Source organism: Nyctibius grandis, chromosome Z (genome assembly GCF_013368605.1).
Source record: "Nyctibius grandis isolate bNycGra1 chromosome Z, bNycGra1.pri, whole genome shotgun sequence".
NCBI classification, from domain to species: Eukaryota; Metazoa; Chordata; class Aves; order Nyctibiiformes; family Nyctibiidae; genus Nyctibius; species Nyctibius grandis.
The window spans coordinates 10,095,026-10,111,032 of NC_090695.1; the positions used below are offsets into that span (position 1 = coordinate 10,095,026).

The 16,007-nt window shown below is 40.7% G+C and overlaps 1 protein-coding gene across 1 annotated transcript in view; it reads right to left on the bottom strand.

Annotated features, from left to right (window-relative positions):
- The window catches only part of GOLPH3 (golgi phosphoprotein 3), a 32,157-nt gene extending 19,382 nt beyond the window's left edge, over positions 1-12,775 (bottom strand). Inside the window, exon 1 of the mRNA XM_068423833.1 lies at positions 12,295-12,775. Within this exon, the coding sequence (XP_068279934.1) occupies positions 12,295-12,507 (213 nt within the window). The 5' untranslated portion in view covers positions 12,508-12,775. The remainder of the gene's footprint in view (positions 1-12,294) is intronic.
- Between the last annotated feature and the right edge of the window lie 3,232 nt (positions 12,776-16,007).

The following is a 16,007-nucleotide window of genomic DNA, read 5'->3' on the forward strand; positions in this document are numbered from 1 at the left end:
AGCCTGAACTGCTGCTGAAGACTATCTATTTTTTCACCCTATCAAAGGACACTGCTGTTCTCTCTCTTGACCCCACACTAGCACTTGTGTAGTCAGCTAGATAAGAAAGTGGTCTGTCTGAAAGCTAATGGTCAGTCTCCTCATCTGATTCACTGAGCAGGTGAACAAATTGCAGGGACAGCACAGGAAAAGAAAGGAACATGGTTGGGACAGACAGCAAAAGGCGAGAGCATCCCCTTCAGTGACAACCCACACTTCAAAGGACAAATTGCTTTCAAAACGTGAATAGTTTTCACAACCCGAATAGTTACAGCTGGAACTATTCACTTAGTCTTTCAGATAAAGAGCTGGGGGGAAAAAAAGTCATACATTATTGGGCTACCTGTACTGAAGCCATTCACGAGCACAATCTGCTCAGAAAATATAAAATGCTTAAGGTATTATGCACTATATTCATCACTACCTTCACCTCCCCATTTAGGACCTCAAATTTATGATAATCAGGGTAATCATTGATGGAGTTATGCTATTTAAATCTGTCAGGACAGCAATAGCCTCCCTTTCCAATTCTCTGAAGCAACAGCAAGTTCTTTCAGAGGTGCCTACTAGCCTATTATTAGCCAACACAAAGCACAGACAGAACATAATAATCCAAAATCATCATCTGTCACCCATTTGAAACCTACTGCAAAAGACAGGCAGAGACAATTTATCTCAAAATACGGGCTGTGGCGAGTTGTATTTCATAATGGACTTAATCACAATTGCGACAGAACTTCTCACTTTTTCAGTCAAGGAGTTCCTCTCTGAAGTAGTAATTTTGGGATCTACAGAAAGACAGCTGGGGAGTGCAGAGGGGAAAGGAATAACAGCATACACTGTCCATGTGCACTGCAGGAGGTTAAAAAGTTAACAGGAATTTTGATCTGCCACACTTTTCATGTCAAAGACGGCTGTTTTCTTCCTCTTGCATCCTATCTCCAACATAAGAATCTGTTGCAAGCAACTTTACAACTTTAGTCTGCTTCATAGCTGATTGTTGATGAGAAACACTGTTTTTAAGTATTTTGATTTTAATGAAGAGTACTAGCAGACTGAGAAGCATAGGGCTATCATATTCCCAAAAAAGATGAGAACCATCTTAACATACTGTTTCTTTTACATAGTCTCTCTACAATTGCTAATACTACTTCGAATTTTTGAAAAGCAGTTGGAATCACCTGAAGAACTTCTACAACACATCTCTTTAAAGCTGTTTCAAATCCAAAGAGGCAAAATACAAACAGCACGTACATAGAAAGGACAACAAAAGTACCTGGTTTATTATAAATTATGTTTTAGCATAGAATTTCAATCCTTTCTGTTGACCCAAAATCTTCATTTTATGAATTCCAAATGCACCTATCATCAGTATTCTTCTACAACAGAAACACTACATCCTCTTGGATATTCACATAAAGTCATACAAGCAACTGCAGATAGCAGCAGATAGCGGTAGGAGAGGACAAAGAAGAACGAGTGAACGTCAGCTTCTGACACCTGTATATGATTCTGTGGTTCCTATCCTTTTAGCTGAAAGTAAAACTGCTATTTAGAAAGACAGAAAAAATGCCTGCTATTATTGCAGGTACGTAAATATCTTCTTTGTGATCATGTAACTACAAGCAGAAATCTCAGGCAGATCAAAGTCAGCAACTGAGTTACTGTAATAAGTTTACGGATTCTTCAGATATGAAAAACTCTTAAAAGTTAGTATTTTATTTAGGAACATCATCATTCTATAAGAAACAACTGATAAAATTTCTGAATCTCTAGAAGGGGGTGTAAGTCAGCAAGACTGACGATACATATGCTTCATTTAATATTAAGTATATTTTATAAAGTATTTGTCCAACAAATCTGATACCTGACTTTTTCAGTCAAATCTACAAACTTCAACCACATCCTTTTTCAGAGCAGGAAATTCTTGTATTAAAAATAAGGTACACTTTAAAAAAATATCTAAGTTTCTTCTTCCAGCACACTGCTGCAAGAAGCTTCTCAACATAGAAATAAGTGAACAGGTCTTGTAAAAATTAACACACACAAAAAAAAAATCCACAAACTTTTCCAAGTTCTCAATGACAAATAGAAAAGCTGGTCAATACTAGGAGAACTAGTTTATTCTTATAATGTGAAATCCTGAGATTCTCTTGTGCAGCCAAGTCAGCATTTGTTCCTCCTCAACTAGGTCCTTATACAGATTTCTATAAAGCTCTGATTCAGCTTCAGTAACCTTAGACAAGACTGTAAATGCAACAAAGCACCTTAAACTCCAGTGAGAACCAATTATAAGTCTTTTTACCAGCATAGCTAAACATACTTACAAGAAGCTGGGGGAAAATGCAAATAGAAAACAATGACAGAAGAGGAGGAAAAGGAAAAGCTTCATTGCAACATTCATCGAAGACAGGCTTGAATGTCCAAAATTATTTGAGCCTTCAAGGTAAAATTAGGCTGCTCTCACCACAGGTATCTTATTAGACGAATTGACCCATTTTCACGTTCAGGAGATCAAAAAGATCTGTTCTTTTCTTTCCAGTGCAGGTTATTGTAATTTAATCTACCTGAAGATGAGTGTAACCACAGCACAGAAGCTTCAACTGACAGGGAGTAAGTCTCAAACAAGAAAAGCTGACATGGTCAAATTACGCATGTGCTATAACTTTAACTAGAGATCCTCTGTTACTTTCTAACATGCATTCAATACACATATATCAATTTATTAAGTCTAATAGCTATCGATTTGTTACCTCTAAGAAAGTCTTACACTACATGACACTACAGTACTGCACAATGCCAGACAGATTAAAACACAAAACCAAATTCAGCTTCTGTGGCAGCATTCTCTGGCAAGACCCAAATCAATCTCCTTTGGCAAGGAACTGCGTGGTCTTACCCCAACCTACTCACACTCAGCTGAAAATATAGTGTTGAGGGTTAGGGCCTTGCTTAAACAACTCCTCAGTAATAGTTTAAATCTCTTCCCTCTACTATGGACCTATAAGACAAGAGAGAAGAAAAGCCTCCACAATTCTGCAGTACAAGAAAAATGGTAAGCTGAGAACATGCTCAAAATTTTTTTCTCGTCTTTAGGTTATAAGACAACAAACAACCCTGAAATGCAAAATTGATTTTTTGTTTTGACAGAGATAAGTTTCAATAAAATTTATGATTATCTAGAAAATTATAGAAAGACGAGCCTTCCATTCTTCTAATAGAATTGTTTCCACATGTACTGTCTGCCAGATTTTGATTTTCATTGCTTCTACAGACCAATCTGTTTTAAGACATATTTTGTTAAAGACATGACCGAGCTTCACCTGACAGGAATGCATTCAGAGAAGGCTACTTTGTATATATTATAGACATAGAATACATTTAATAACCAAAACTGAGAGATTCATTTTTCAGGTAGGTCTTCAATGGGTACAAAGAAATTTCAGATCCAGTAAAAGAAACACAGTTCTATCTATCTACATAATGGGAAAAAATAAAAACCCATTTCTGAAGACAAAATAATTTTAGGAGACATTCATCCCTTTTACCAGTCATCCCTCAAAAAATAATAATAAAAAGATAAAAATAACATGCCCAGAACTTGTGAATATTTGAAATATTCAAGTAGAACACATGCTAGAGGAATACTCTGGATTTGCTCATGTGTCAAAGGGAAAATATTCAAACTTCAAGTGATTTGCAATTAAAATAAAATGGATTCCTCTTCATCCTCTTCACACTAGATTAAGGGTCTATGCCAGCCTATAACTAGCTAGCTCTTTGCTGCAATCTTACCTTTCAAGTAAGCCATGACCTTCTCAACCCAGAAGGTTGCAGGAACATTTAATGATACAACCTGACCCATGGAACTTTTGAAAATTAATACCTGTTTACAAAAGAAAAGCAAGCCAGAGTGCAGAAGTGTTTATTATTGGAATGCTACAATGTGGGGACTTTGATGTCTATCTGTGGTCCCTCTTCATTCCTCTTTTCATGCAACTGAAATCATTAGATATTTTACTGTAACATAAATTGTAGTTTGGTTATAAACAGAAGATAAGTTATTGAGGAAAAATCTCTGAAGTGTTCCGACAGTCAAACACTAGAAATACTTTAGGAAAGTAAGCATACACATTCTGTAAAGCACAGCATCGTTGACAAGAAACTTGTCGTGTATTTGATTAACCTGCCACTGCATTTAAGAATAAATAACAAAGAGCAACTGCTGTTGACTCCTGGAAGCACTAACGCCAAATGCTATTGCCCAGCTTTCCAAGCACATACACAGGCATATGTTACATAGACACATCACTAAAATTAAGATAATGAAAAATTAACTTTGCTGAAGAGGAGGCAACTAACACATGGAGACTGCTGAACCCTGACGAGACCCCTGAACAAATCAACACTTAGGAGTCTGACTGTTCTTTTAGGAATGAAAAGGCAAACTTAGCAGCCTAACTTTCAGCCTGATTAAGTGTATACACGTGCAGATAACGACTTCAAATATTTGCATGGCTCTTGCAAAGCCACCTTCCATCAGAGTCCAACCTCTATTCTCCACACTTGGTGAAAAATAAAGATATAATTAATTTGCTCCATAACCTGCAAATTGATTTCTACACTATCAGCTATTGTCACTGAGCATAAAATCTGACATTTATTTGAAAGAAATGTTTCATTAGAACTAGTGCTTAAATCCTCCCCATCAGATACTTCACTCAAAAAAACAAGTCTTCCCACAGGAGTAAGCAAATACAGCAGGACCAGAAAATAGCTCGCATCCCATCTAGATATAAAACCCACAATCTTACAACACAAACCTTGCATACATTTAGTGTCTCCTAGTGGTGGGTTGACCCTGGCTGGTAAGTCCCACATAACCGCTCCCCCAATCCCTCCCCCAGCAGGATGGGGGGAAAGAATAAGAAGAACAAAAGTGAAAAAAACAGAACAAAACTAAGTGATACAAAACACTCACTCACCACCTCCCACAAGTGGACCGATGCCCAGCCCGTCCTCAAGCAATGACCACCTACCCACCCCTGCCCCCATCCCTTTTTATTACTGACCATGACATTATACACCATGGGATACCCCTCTGGTCAGCTGGGGCCAGCTGTCCTGGCTGTCCCCCCTCCCAGACTCTTGAGCACCCCAACCTACTCACTGAGGGGTGGGCAGGGTGAGAAACAGAGGTGGCCTTGTCACTGTGCAAACATGTTTAGCAACAGATATGTTATCAACACTGTTTTGTGTTATCATCACTGCTTTGGTCAAAAATCAAAAACAAAGCACCATACTGGCTGCTATGAAGAAAATCAACTCTATCCCAACCAGGTCCAGGACACTTCTCTTAAAAACAGTAAGAAAAACCTAAAGCTGCTAGGTTCCTCTAACGCAGACAAAGCAGGTCTAATATTGGCTGACCAAATAGTAGGTTGAAGTTTCACTAACTTTGACTAACTAGGCCACATTAAAACTACAATTCCCTCCTCCAGGCTTATAAATATTCTGCATCTGCCCCCAAATATAACAGCTATCCCTCTCTTCTACCTTTTCTTCTACAGTGGTCACAATTTAAAACACTAAGTAAAGCACTATTTCAAATTGGGGAGCTGTAGAATGTTTCATTTTGAGGGATTTGCAGCAGGTCATTAATGTGGATGGATTTCCAGAGTCATGTTTTGTGTGTTTAACAAAAAAAAAAAAAGTATGCATAACGGATAGGGATTCCTCTTTTCTTTGTCTAAGCTTCCCCTAGTTTCCTTTCCATTTGTTCTTTTTGGAACAGGCCTGTCACTTGTTTCATTTACTCAGATACAAACAATTTTCAAGAAACAGACTATCTCATAATAATGCCATGTCAACATTTTCATTACAAGATTAAAACATTCCACTCATTTCACTGTTCTCACATTAAAAGGAACAAGTTCTTCCATTTAATATTTAACATGTACTAACTGTAAACTGAAAGTCTCAGCCACACACTGCAGATGCTGCTAAAGCATCTGTCCCATTTACATATCCAGCACAAGCAAAGCAGTTGTAACTAGCGCTTCCTAAGTGATTAGTATAGATGGAACATCCATCTGGCATTTACCTCAACCTAGCCAATAAATGCTATACCTGCCTTCCCCACTGTGCAATGCACAAGACAAACTGAAATGGCAACATAATACATATGGAATGCTTCTCTCGTGGTAGAGACTGTTGAATGTGGAAGTGAAAAATCAAGTGTCTATTGAAGTCAAAAACGGAAGTGCCACGTGCTGTGCTGTACAAGAATGGCTAACAGAAACCTTACCATACAGCCCATGTACAAATGACACCTAGCCCGGCAGTTCAGGACTCTGTAAATAATACAGCCACATGATGCTATCTAGTAAGACCATAAAGGCAGATGACTAGAAAGCATATAGCAATAAGCAGCTTACAAGTACTTAAAAGAATATCAGTGGCAGAAAGATACACAAAAAGCCCAACAGACTAATGTCCTGGTGTGATGAATGAATCCTGTAACATCCACAAACAGCGAGAGAGCTACAAGTGCAACACCTCTCCAATTACAAAGATCTAGCTTACAAGGCATGCTACTTTATTATCTTAATGGTCCCTCACAAACGAGGTGGGGGGGAGGGTTGAAATGCAGTAGTTTAATGTAAGATACACTGGGGGAGGTGGGAAAGACTTGGCATGGATAATACTGGTTTGCACTCAGATCAACAGCTTAGTCATAGTACCACACACCCGTGTGCTCCTACTCATCCAGGCTTACATACAGTGCACTTAGAGGAAGAGAACAGTTGTGCGCTATTTTACGCGTAACCTTGCCATTTTTAAGTTTGAAAAGTGTACGTGAAATCATTCTGCAGTAACATTTTATGAATATTTCTAAAAGTAAATAAATTACTTGGAAAAACACAGTTAAAAATGGCACATGATAAGCTATTATTTTCTTTTCTTTACTAAAAGTTATGAGAAAACAGATTGAGAATTTTGCCTATGCAGAGAAAATCGAGCTATGCATTTACTGAGGCTAGCTTCCCCTTCCTCCCGTAATGCAACACAGAAGTGAGTATGTGCTGTAGTAATTATTTGCCCTGTGAGTAAGAAAGTCGTTTTTGACCATACTGTCTGCAACACTTAGCCTGGTCAATTTAGCCTTGCAAAGGCCCCCTACATGTAGCTTAACTAATTGAGACAAATGCTGCAGTACTTTAGAATCAAAGAACACATGAAATAATACCACTTTTTCAGTAATACAAAATGTTAGTTTTCAGTTCCATGATTACTTCCCTTCCAGCAATTAACAGAAATACTTTCTTATATATACTTCATGCAAATTTTTAAATAAAAACAGCTTGCTATAGGAAGAGGAAGAAGAGTTACAGCTTCGTTTTTTAAGAGCACTTCGAAAAACTGAGAAGCATCATTAGAAAGGCTTTGACAATGTTTTTGTCTTTGTCCTACACTAGACGGCTTGACATGAAAGAACAGACTACACTACACTCAAAGTTGTCCATGAATAAATAATATAGATTACTGATTAGCCATGCTATAAGAGCAGGGATAACCACACTAGCTGCATGCAGAGCCATGAAATACAAACACCATTTTCACACAAAGTCAACTTGTATCCAAAATGCTGCTTCCAAATCAGTATGTCCTCAGAAGAGCCTAAAAGCAGGATTTACTCAACCGAACAGTAAAGAGGCACTTTCCTGCATCTTGTAGCCCACATCTCCTATCTTCTCCTAGTCTGTAATTTATATATGGACATGGAATTAAAAAAAAAAAGACGAAAAAGGCAGGCAACTATGAAAGAAAGAATTTTTTATGACAGACATTACACACTTTGTTGTTATTAGGCCCTGAACATTTGAGAAAAAGCATGTCTTTGTCAAGGTTTCAACACATTCATACATCATTCTTCAACTGAAATGCGAATTCCCAGTAGACGCCTCTTCATGTTTCACTCATTTGCCTCAGAAATTTTCCAGCAAAACTTAGGAGCTTTTGAGTTGACATTCAGGCTGCTGCTGAAACTTTTTTAATGAGAGGGGAAAAAAAAAAGACTAAAAAGATACGAAGACACAAAACAGCACATCTGTGGCAGGTAAACTAGCTCCCTAATAACTCATTTCAATACAGTGAAAAATATCATAAACTAGAGACCTTCATGTGAACTATTTGGACAAAAAGCTATGCTGCACTACATCTTCAGCAATAAATGAAGTTTCTGAAGGCCAAACACGAGTAGCAAAGATCTAAGATAATTTCTGTACCTAAAGAAGTGATTGAACGTTACTTTACTCTCACAAATGACATTTTAGTCTTCACCAAAGAAGGGGTAAATAAAAACAGAAATATTTACTATTGCAGTAGACTGCAGTACATGATGATTATTTCAGCATACTTTACATGAGTTCTCTTTCAGCAAATAAGGAATTAGTTACAGATCAAATAAATACTTTATCTTAGTAGACGCCATGCCTCTAGCTGTTTCAATTTGTTCAGTTGTGGCACAGAGCATAGGAGCAGCTGTGTGCTTTGCAGTGTTTGAATAGATTCCCACAATGTACGGAGAGAGAACTCCAAAAAGGAAAAGGAAAAAAAAAAAAAAAAAAAAAAAAATCCCTACATGTACAAAAAACTTAAATGAACATAAATGGAGTAACAGTTACAGAGCACAGCCACATAGCAACCTCTCAGTTTTTGATGGGACTGAGTTACGAGATGTCTGGAAGAGCTGTAATGAACAAACTGGCCGTACTCATCTCTTAGCTGTCATTTTTAATAAGCTAACTTCTCATATTTATCACTCCGTTCTTTTGGGAGTGATGACCTCAGATGCTTCAGCACTTCTACAGAACAACCTCCCTTTTGCTGTGGCTCTGACCTATCCTACCGCAGTCCTGTTTTTAACCTAATACTGCAAAATATTTTATTTGAGTGAGTATTTTTTATTCCTATAGCAACAGGCTACTGCTCTACTCTAAATGGATGAACACGACTCCCTTTCCCAGACACGTTTCTGAAGGGTTTCCAAATAAGTGTAGGTGTTCTTGTGATGCTCCCTGAAGAATTCTAGTAATGTATTTTATTCCAGTATACTACCTGCTCCTCCAAGGACAGTGCATCTGTCATGTTATGCAAGTGTGCACGTATTTCAGCACATATCCTTTATAGCCTATCTTGACCTTGGAATACAGAAATAGTTATGTATACACAGAAGACACAAATGGAAGAGAAACCATTGGTGGAAAAGAGTAACCAGTAATAAGGGAATGTGGCACACATATATCAAGTGCCACATAATTAGGTAAAACGAGGGTAAAAAAAAAAAAGGCCACGGTCCAGGAAGCATGTGCAAATGCAGTTAATTGTGTTCAAGCATTAAGAATGGGACTGAGGCAGGCTGTGTTTGTTTCAGGGCAGCCAGACATTCCCGTCAGTGAACCCATACTGCAGCAACAACCAGGCAACAACTCAAAAGTTTTGCTGTGGTGGGTACAATCATCGCACTACCCTGAAGGCAGGATTCACATCAATATCTAACAGTCTCCTAGAAACACTGAACTCATCAATCCATCGCTGCCTGGATCTTCCTGAAAAACTCTCTCCTAAGAGTAAAGGCTCTGCCACCTACACTTACAAATTATAAGTGGTAGCCCCTTACATGCGAGGCATTTTGTATACAATTTACATGGCGTTAAGCCATATTCACTAGTATTGAACATCAGAAAAAAAAGACCCAAAAAAACTGAAAGCTAAGTTATCAATGCAGTTATGAGTGACTTCAGAGAGATGAGCTATTTTTAGGGAAATATGTTCTTTTGCCAATTCAGACTCCTTTTTTATATTTTTTATTTCTTTTAAACTCAACATTAAATTATTTTATCCTGTTGGAATAAACAGGTAGGACATTCTCAGATTAAAATTTACTGGCTTTCAATCAAGCTTATAGCTCACACACCTGCCTTTGCCCTTCCCTCACACTTTGTGTATTTTCACTGTTACACTTCACAGACACTATACTGCTTTTCTCTGCTTGCTGTCATGAGAAAGTATCACACAAATGTCAGGGGAAATCATTCTATTAGAAGTAAAAACCTTTATAAAAAGCACTTCCAGACGCATAAAGTAAGTTTTGCTCACTTATCAGTAGAACAATAGAGAACAAAAAGAAAACCATCTTTGAAAATTAGTCTATAGCTTTATTTCCAGTTTTGAAAGGAAAAAAATGTGACAAAGTGGTTTACATAGTGTGGCTTGTACACAGACACACAAGCAGACTCAAAACCAAAACACAAACCCTAGTGATTCATGTCTAACAAAGCTCAGAAACGGTGTATGCTAGTTTCTGCACATAAGCCCCCTACCCTAGCGATGGCATTATCGTTCTTTTTGTCTGATGTTTCAACTGCAAAATCCCAAGGGAGTTACTGATATCCATGCCACTGTAATCACTCAGTTCCTTTTTCTATACAAAGGAATATTAGATTATCTGCAGTGTGTGCCACTGCTGCACTTAGCAAACTTAGATGATTTATAATTTTGATATGAACCAGTGCAAAACTGTATTTTTATGCCCACTGTTAACTATTAACTTTTGATATACTAGAAAGACTTGGACCATATATTCTTTCTAGGCAGACAGAGCACTCTCTACCTTGAAATCTTTGCCTAAGGTGCACAAATTCAGCAGATTTGGCACACAATCCTGGGAAAAAAAGAGCAGAAAGATCACCCAGTTTATGCCACCTTCTCCAAGGCAAGACCTCCTAGGCAGTCCTACCAGATATCTGTCTTTTCACACCTAACTTACTTTCCCACCACTATTCAGGTGTGTAGAAAGACAAATGCACATACACGTCTTCAACGGGTGGAAGCACACATGACTGTATCTAGTGACTTTATGAAGATGCCACGGCGAGGTCCACCTGAAGAAATGGGATTACAAGAATATGGCCTAAAATACACAATCTGAGACAGAAATAAAATATGTTATTGTAGCAGGTATATATACAGATATATCCACACACATTAGAAAACGAATGTTAACCAGGAAAACTATTCTTTAACCTATTCATTATCAATCAGCAAAGTTATTTTAGATGCAACGCACTGTCAAAGAACATGTAATTATCAGCTTCTCTCCCCCATTATTCTGTCCTCATGAACACACACAGTTTTAAGAGACTTCCACTCAAAACAATGAATTGGCTTTGCTAATTTACTTACCACTAAAAAAAAAACCAAAACCCAAAACTGGTTGCTTAATTAAATTCATATTCTAACGAATATCTAAAATAAAGGTGTATTACGCTTCACCATATACCACATCAAACTAAACTGCTTCCCGGATAGGGCTGACATTCTGCAGTGAGCATCCTTTTTATATTGATTACTTCTTTCAAATGAAACAAAAATCCGACACACTGGTAAAAGTACACCTTCCTCAATGACTTATCCACAGTATTATGACAAACAATTAAGGTATAAATTCAGTAAAAACACAGAATTATACAATAATGCCATTTCCTTATTTTGACATTTTTCACATACATTAGTCTGGAAAGTCTGTAGAAAGGGGTGCTAAGCACCCTAAAGCACCTGAGAACCCCATAAGTACCATAGAGTTGTGGTTGACAAAATACGTAGTAGTAGACAAGTCTTCCACATTAGAGCCATGGGTAAGTTGTAGAAGGAGTATAAATATCACAGATCTACCCAGGCCTGCAAGCCAACCACCAACACCGACTAGAGGCCCTGGCCCTCATCTCCAGGTCCCGTCCTTGCCCCAACCCCTGTGCTGCCCTCCTTAAGTCGCTACAAATACAGAAGCCCCTCTGCGAATCCCACATCCAAAGGGCAAACCAAACCCTCTGCCAGGCTCCCTCTCCCCAACATCCAAGCACCTTCCCCATCTCCTCCAAAACACCGAGTCTGTTCCAGCATGCGCCCCCACCCCCGGCAACATCACAGTCCCCGTCCCCAGCAACGGCTCTGCCCCAAACCCGCAGCAACACTCACCCAGCAGCGCCCTTGCCCCCATCTCACCCCCACCCTAGCACCACTTAGGCTCCCCTTTCCCATCAACGCCCTCCATAAGCCCCCGAATAACCGGTGTCCCCTCGGGCACCCCGTTTCCCAGCCCCCCCCAGCACTACCAGGCCTCCTCAGCCACCCTCTGCCCAGCGCCCCTCACCTCGGCCCGCCCCAGCCCCGCCGCCACGGCCCCGGCCGCACCTCACGGTCCTTGAGGCCCAGGAGCAGCACCTCCTCCATGAGGGTGAGCCGCGTTTCCTTGGAGTCGCCTTTCTCGTCGTCGCCGGACTCGTCCCGGCGGTCTTCATCCTCCGGGCCGCCCCCGGCTCCCCGCTCCTTGTCGGCGGCGGCGCTGCGGGAGGCCTCGGTCCGACGCTGCACCAGGCCGGAGCTGCGCTGGGTCAGGGAAGTCATGGCTGGAGGCGGCGGGAGAGCAGAGGCCCGCCGCGGGGAGAGGGGCTCGGCGACAGCTCGGGACGGGGCAGCGGGGAGGAGAAGGGACGGGAACCGCTCCCGCCTCCGCCCTATCCGCACCGGAGCAGCGGTCGGCCGGGGGGAGTCATGGGCAGCGGGGCTGGAGCTCGGCCGCGGCGGGGGAGGAGGAGGAGGCGGCGGGGGCCGGCGTGCCCCCCTGCGGCGGCCGAGCTGGCGGAGGCGGCTTCTCCTCCAATATGGCGGTGCGGGCTGATGTCAGCGGAGGATGTGGCAGCGCCGGGCGGGGGGGGCACCGGAAAGGGCCGCGGGCGGGAGCGGCCCCCGCGGGGCAGGGGCGGGGCGCCTGGGGGCGCGGGGGGCCGTGGCCCTCGGTGGCCGTTAGTGACCGTTACCCGGGGCTGTGGAGAACGGTTGACCGAGCGCTCCGGCAGCGGGGCCGGACAGGGCCCGCCGTGCCACAGCCCAGGGGCGGGGTACTGCGCTCGCTTAAATTAATGGCATTTTTTTTCTTAAAAAAGTGCCTTATTTACAACATTAAGTCTGACGGGTTTCTTTTTTAGCCACAAGGCCGTGCCCGATTGCTAGTGCAGCCCCCGCCGGAGTATATCTCCGTGTATATATATATATATATATACACACACACACACATATGTATACGTATGTGTGTGTGTGTATATATATGTATATACTCATTGGCTAAGCTCAGGTGAGCTCTCAACAGTCCTGACTTCAAACTGAGGAGATGGAGTCCTTTGGCTCTGCTGTTAAAGTCTTTTGAAACCTTTAGCCCTTTATGAACACGGCACACCAAAAACTCAAAAAACTTCTTATGAAGGCTAAATCCCATATATGTTTCAGGGTAGCATATTTTATTGCAGAGTAAAGGTGCTTATGATAAAAGGATGGCCTATACTTTTTAGTCCGCAATTAGGATATTGCATTTGGCTATACTGAGATATATAGACATAGATATAAACATATACAAAAATATGTGTATATTTTGTCCTGTTTAACTTATTCATCAATGACTTGGACGAAGGGAGAGAGAGTGTACCCTCAGCGAGTTCGCTAATGACACAAAACTGGTAGGAGTGGCCAATACACCAGAAGGCTGTGCTGCCATTCAGCGAGACCTGGGTAGGTGGAGAGGAACCTCATGAAGCTCAACAAAGGCATGTGTAGGGTCCTGCACCTAGGGAGGAATAACCCCAGGCACCAGTACAGCTGGGGTCAGACCTGCTGGAAAGCTGCTCTGCAGAGAAGGACCAGGGAGTCATGGTGGACAAGAAGCTCACCATGAGCCAACAATGTGCCCTCATGGCCAGGAAGGCCGATGGCATCCTGACGTGCATTAGGAAGAGTGTGGCCAGCAGGTCGAGGGAGGTTCTCCTCCGCCTCTACACTGACCTAGTGAGGCCACACCTGGAGTAACTGTGTGCAGTTCTGGGCCCCCCAGTTCGAGAAAGATAAGGAACTACTGGAGAGAGTCCAGCAGAGGGGTACAAAGATGATCAGAGGACTGGAGCATCTCTCTTATGAGGAGAGGCTGAGGGAGCTGGGTCTGTTTAGCCTGGAGAAGAGAAGACTGAGAGGGGATCTTATCAACACTTACAAATACCTTAGGGGCAGGTGTCAAGAGGATGGGGCCAGACCCTTCTCAGTGGTGCCCAGCAACAGGACAAGGGGCAATGGGCACAAACTGAAACATGGGAAGTTCCATCTGAATATGAGGAAAAACTTCTGTACTTTGAGGGTGCCAGAGCACTGGAACAGGCTGCCCAGGGAGGTTGTGAAGTCTCCTTCTCTGGAGATATTCAAAACCTGCCCAGACACAACCCTGTGCAACGTGCTCTAGGGGAACCTGCTTTGGCAGGGGGTTGCACTAGATGATCTCCAGAGGTCCCTTCCAACCCCAACCAGTCTGTGATTCTGTGAAGAGGGGCAAAAAAACGGAAATAGTTCATTTCATGTACCTAAGATATATATAAAATAAGTATATAGAACTATTTTTTAGAGGGTTTTTTTAGGTGTGCCCTGTTTACCAAACGTTCCAAGTCACTTTGTTAGTGACTTTAGCTCCATTGTTTCCCACACCTCCAATTCTTGCATCATGTGCTGTTGTGACTTGGTGATAATTCAGAATAGCTTCTTCAGAATCACTGATAAGAAAGAATAGCAGACGGACAAAACTGATCCCTGGAAGATCTGAATCACTCACGCAAGTGTGTGCTGATCGTTCCTCTTCTGTGTTTTGAGGCCTGCCAATTACTCACAGTCCACTTTCTTTGTGACATTCTGATTTTTTTTATCTTTATAGTTTTTCTACTTAAAATATTTTGCTGCACCAGGACAGATGCCAAACCAAAGCTTAAGGATATAACATCACTGTTACTTTTATCAAGTAAGTATTTGCATAAAGACGAGATACCAAAATAGCATTACAAGGTCTATTTGCTGGCAATGTCTTTTCTGAGTAGTAATTATAGTCAAATGTTTATTAATTTAGTCCTATGAGCCACTCAGATATTTTGCCGAGGATTACAATCAAGATGACAGGCATGTAATTAACCTGGGTCATCCCTTTTACCGTCTTTTAACATAGTCATTATATTAGCTTTCTTCCTGTTCTTTGAACTCCCAAGATTTATTGAGAATCGTAATTAGAGATCGAAAAAAGGTTCCAAAAAGCTCTTTTAAAAACCTGTATGCAAGTTATCCTGGCGTACTGATACAAATTGCCTAGCTTTACTACTGCCGTTTAAATTTTTCTTAAAGTAAAGTACACTGTTTGTGGAAAGTGTTTAGTCTTTGTCCTGTAAGATAATATTTACCTATTTTCCCAGAACACAAAGCTATTTTTTGAACACATTTTTTAAAGCACTGTTAACAATTCTTACATTTCTCTTTAGTAATATCGTTAGAATTCGCCTTATACCTACATTCAATTCCCTGTTTCATACTGTTAGCAAAAATTTCTCAACATCACTTACATTTTCTTTAATTCCTAGATTTAATTAAAAAAGCATTGTTATCTTCTCCTTTCTTATCAACAGAATGCACTGTTCGGGCTGTTACAATTATTTTCACTTTCCCACTACACTAGTATGGCATTTTAACTACGTTTGGGTTTTGTCCTGATTTCATTTTAAGGGTTAACTGATTGAATGTTCGTTAGCAATTCCTAATTTTCTTTTTTTTTCGTTTGGGTTCTTTCCTCAAGAACCTCAAAGGACTCATCATTATTTTCAGTTTTTTGAAAATCACTTTTTAAAAGTAGTAGATAATTACATCATTGATTTGCCCACTTTTCTGTTTTTTATTACAAAAGTGATCAAATTAGGATCACTTGTGTGTTAATTAGAATTTTTAATTTTGTTGAATGATTTCATTTTTATTAGGATGAGGTGTACTATGAAGTTCCTTATATATGTATATGACAGTCACTTTTCTGACTTAGAAACTCAGGTGCTTGCACAAAT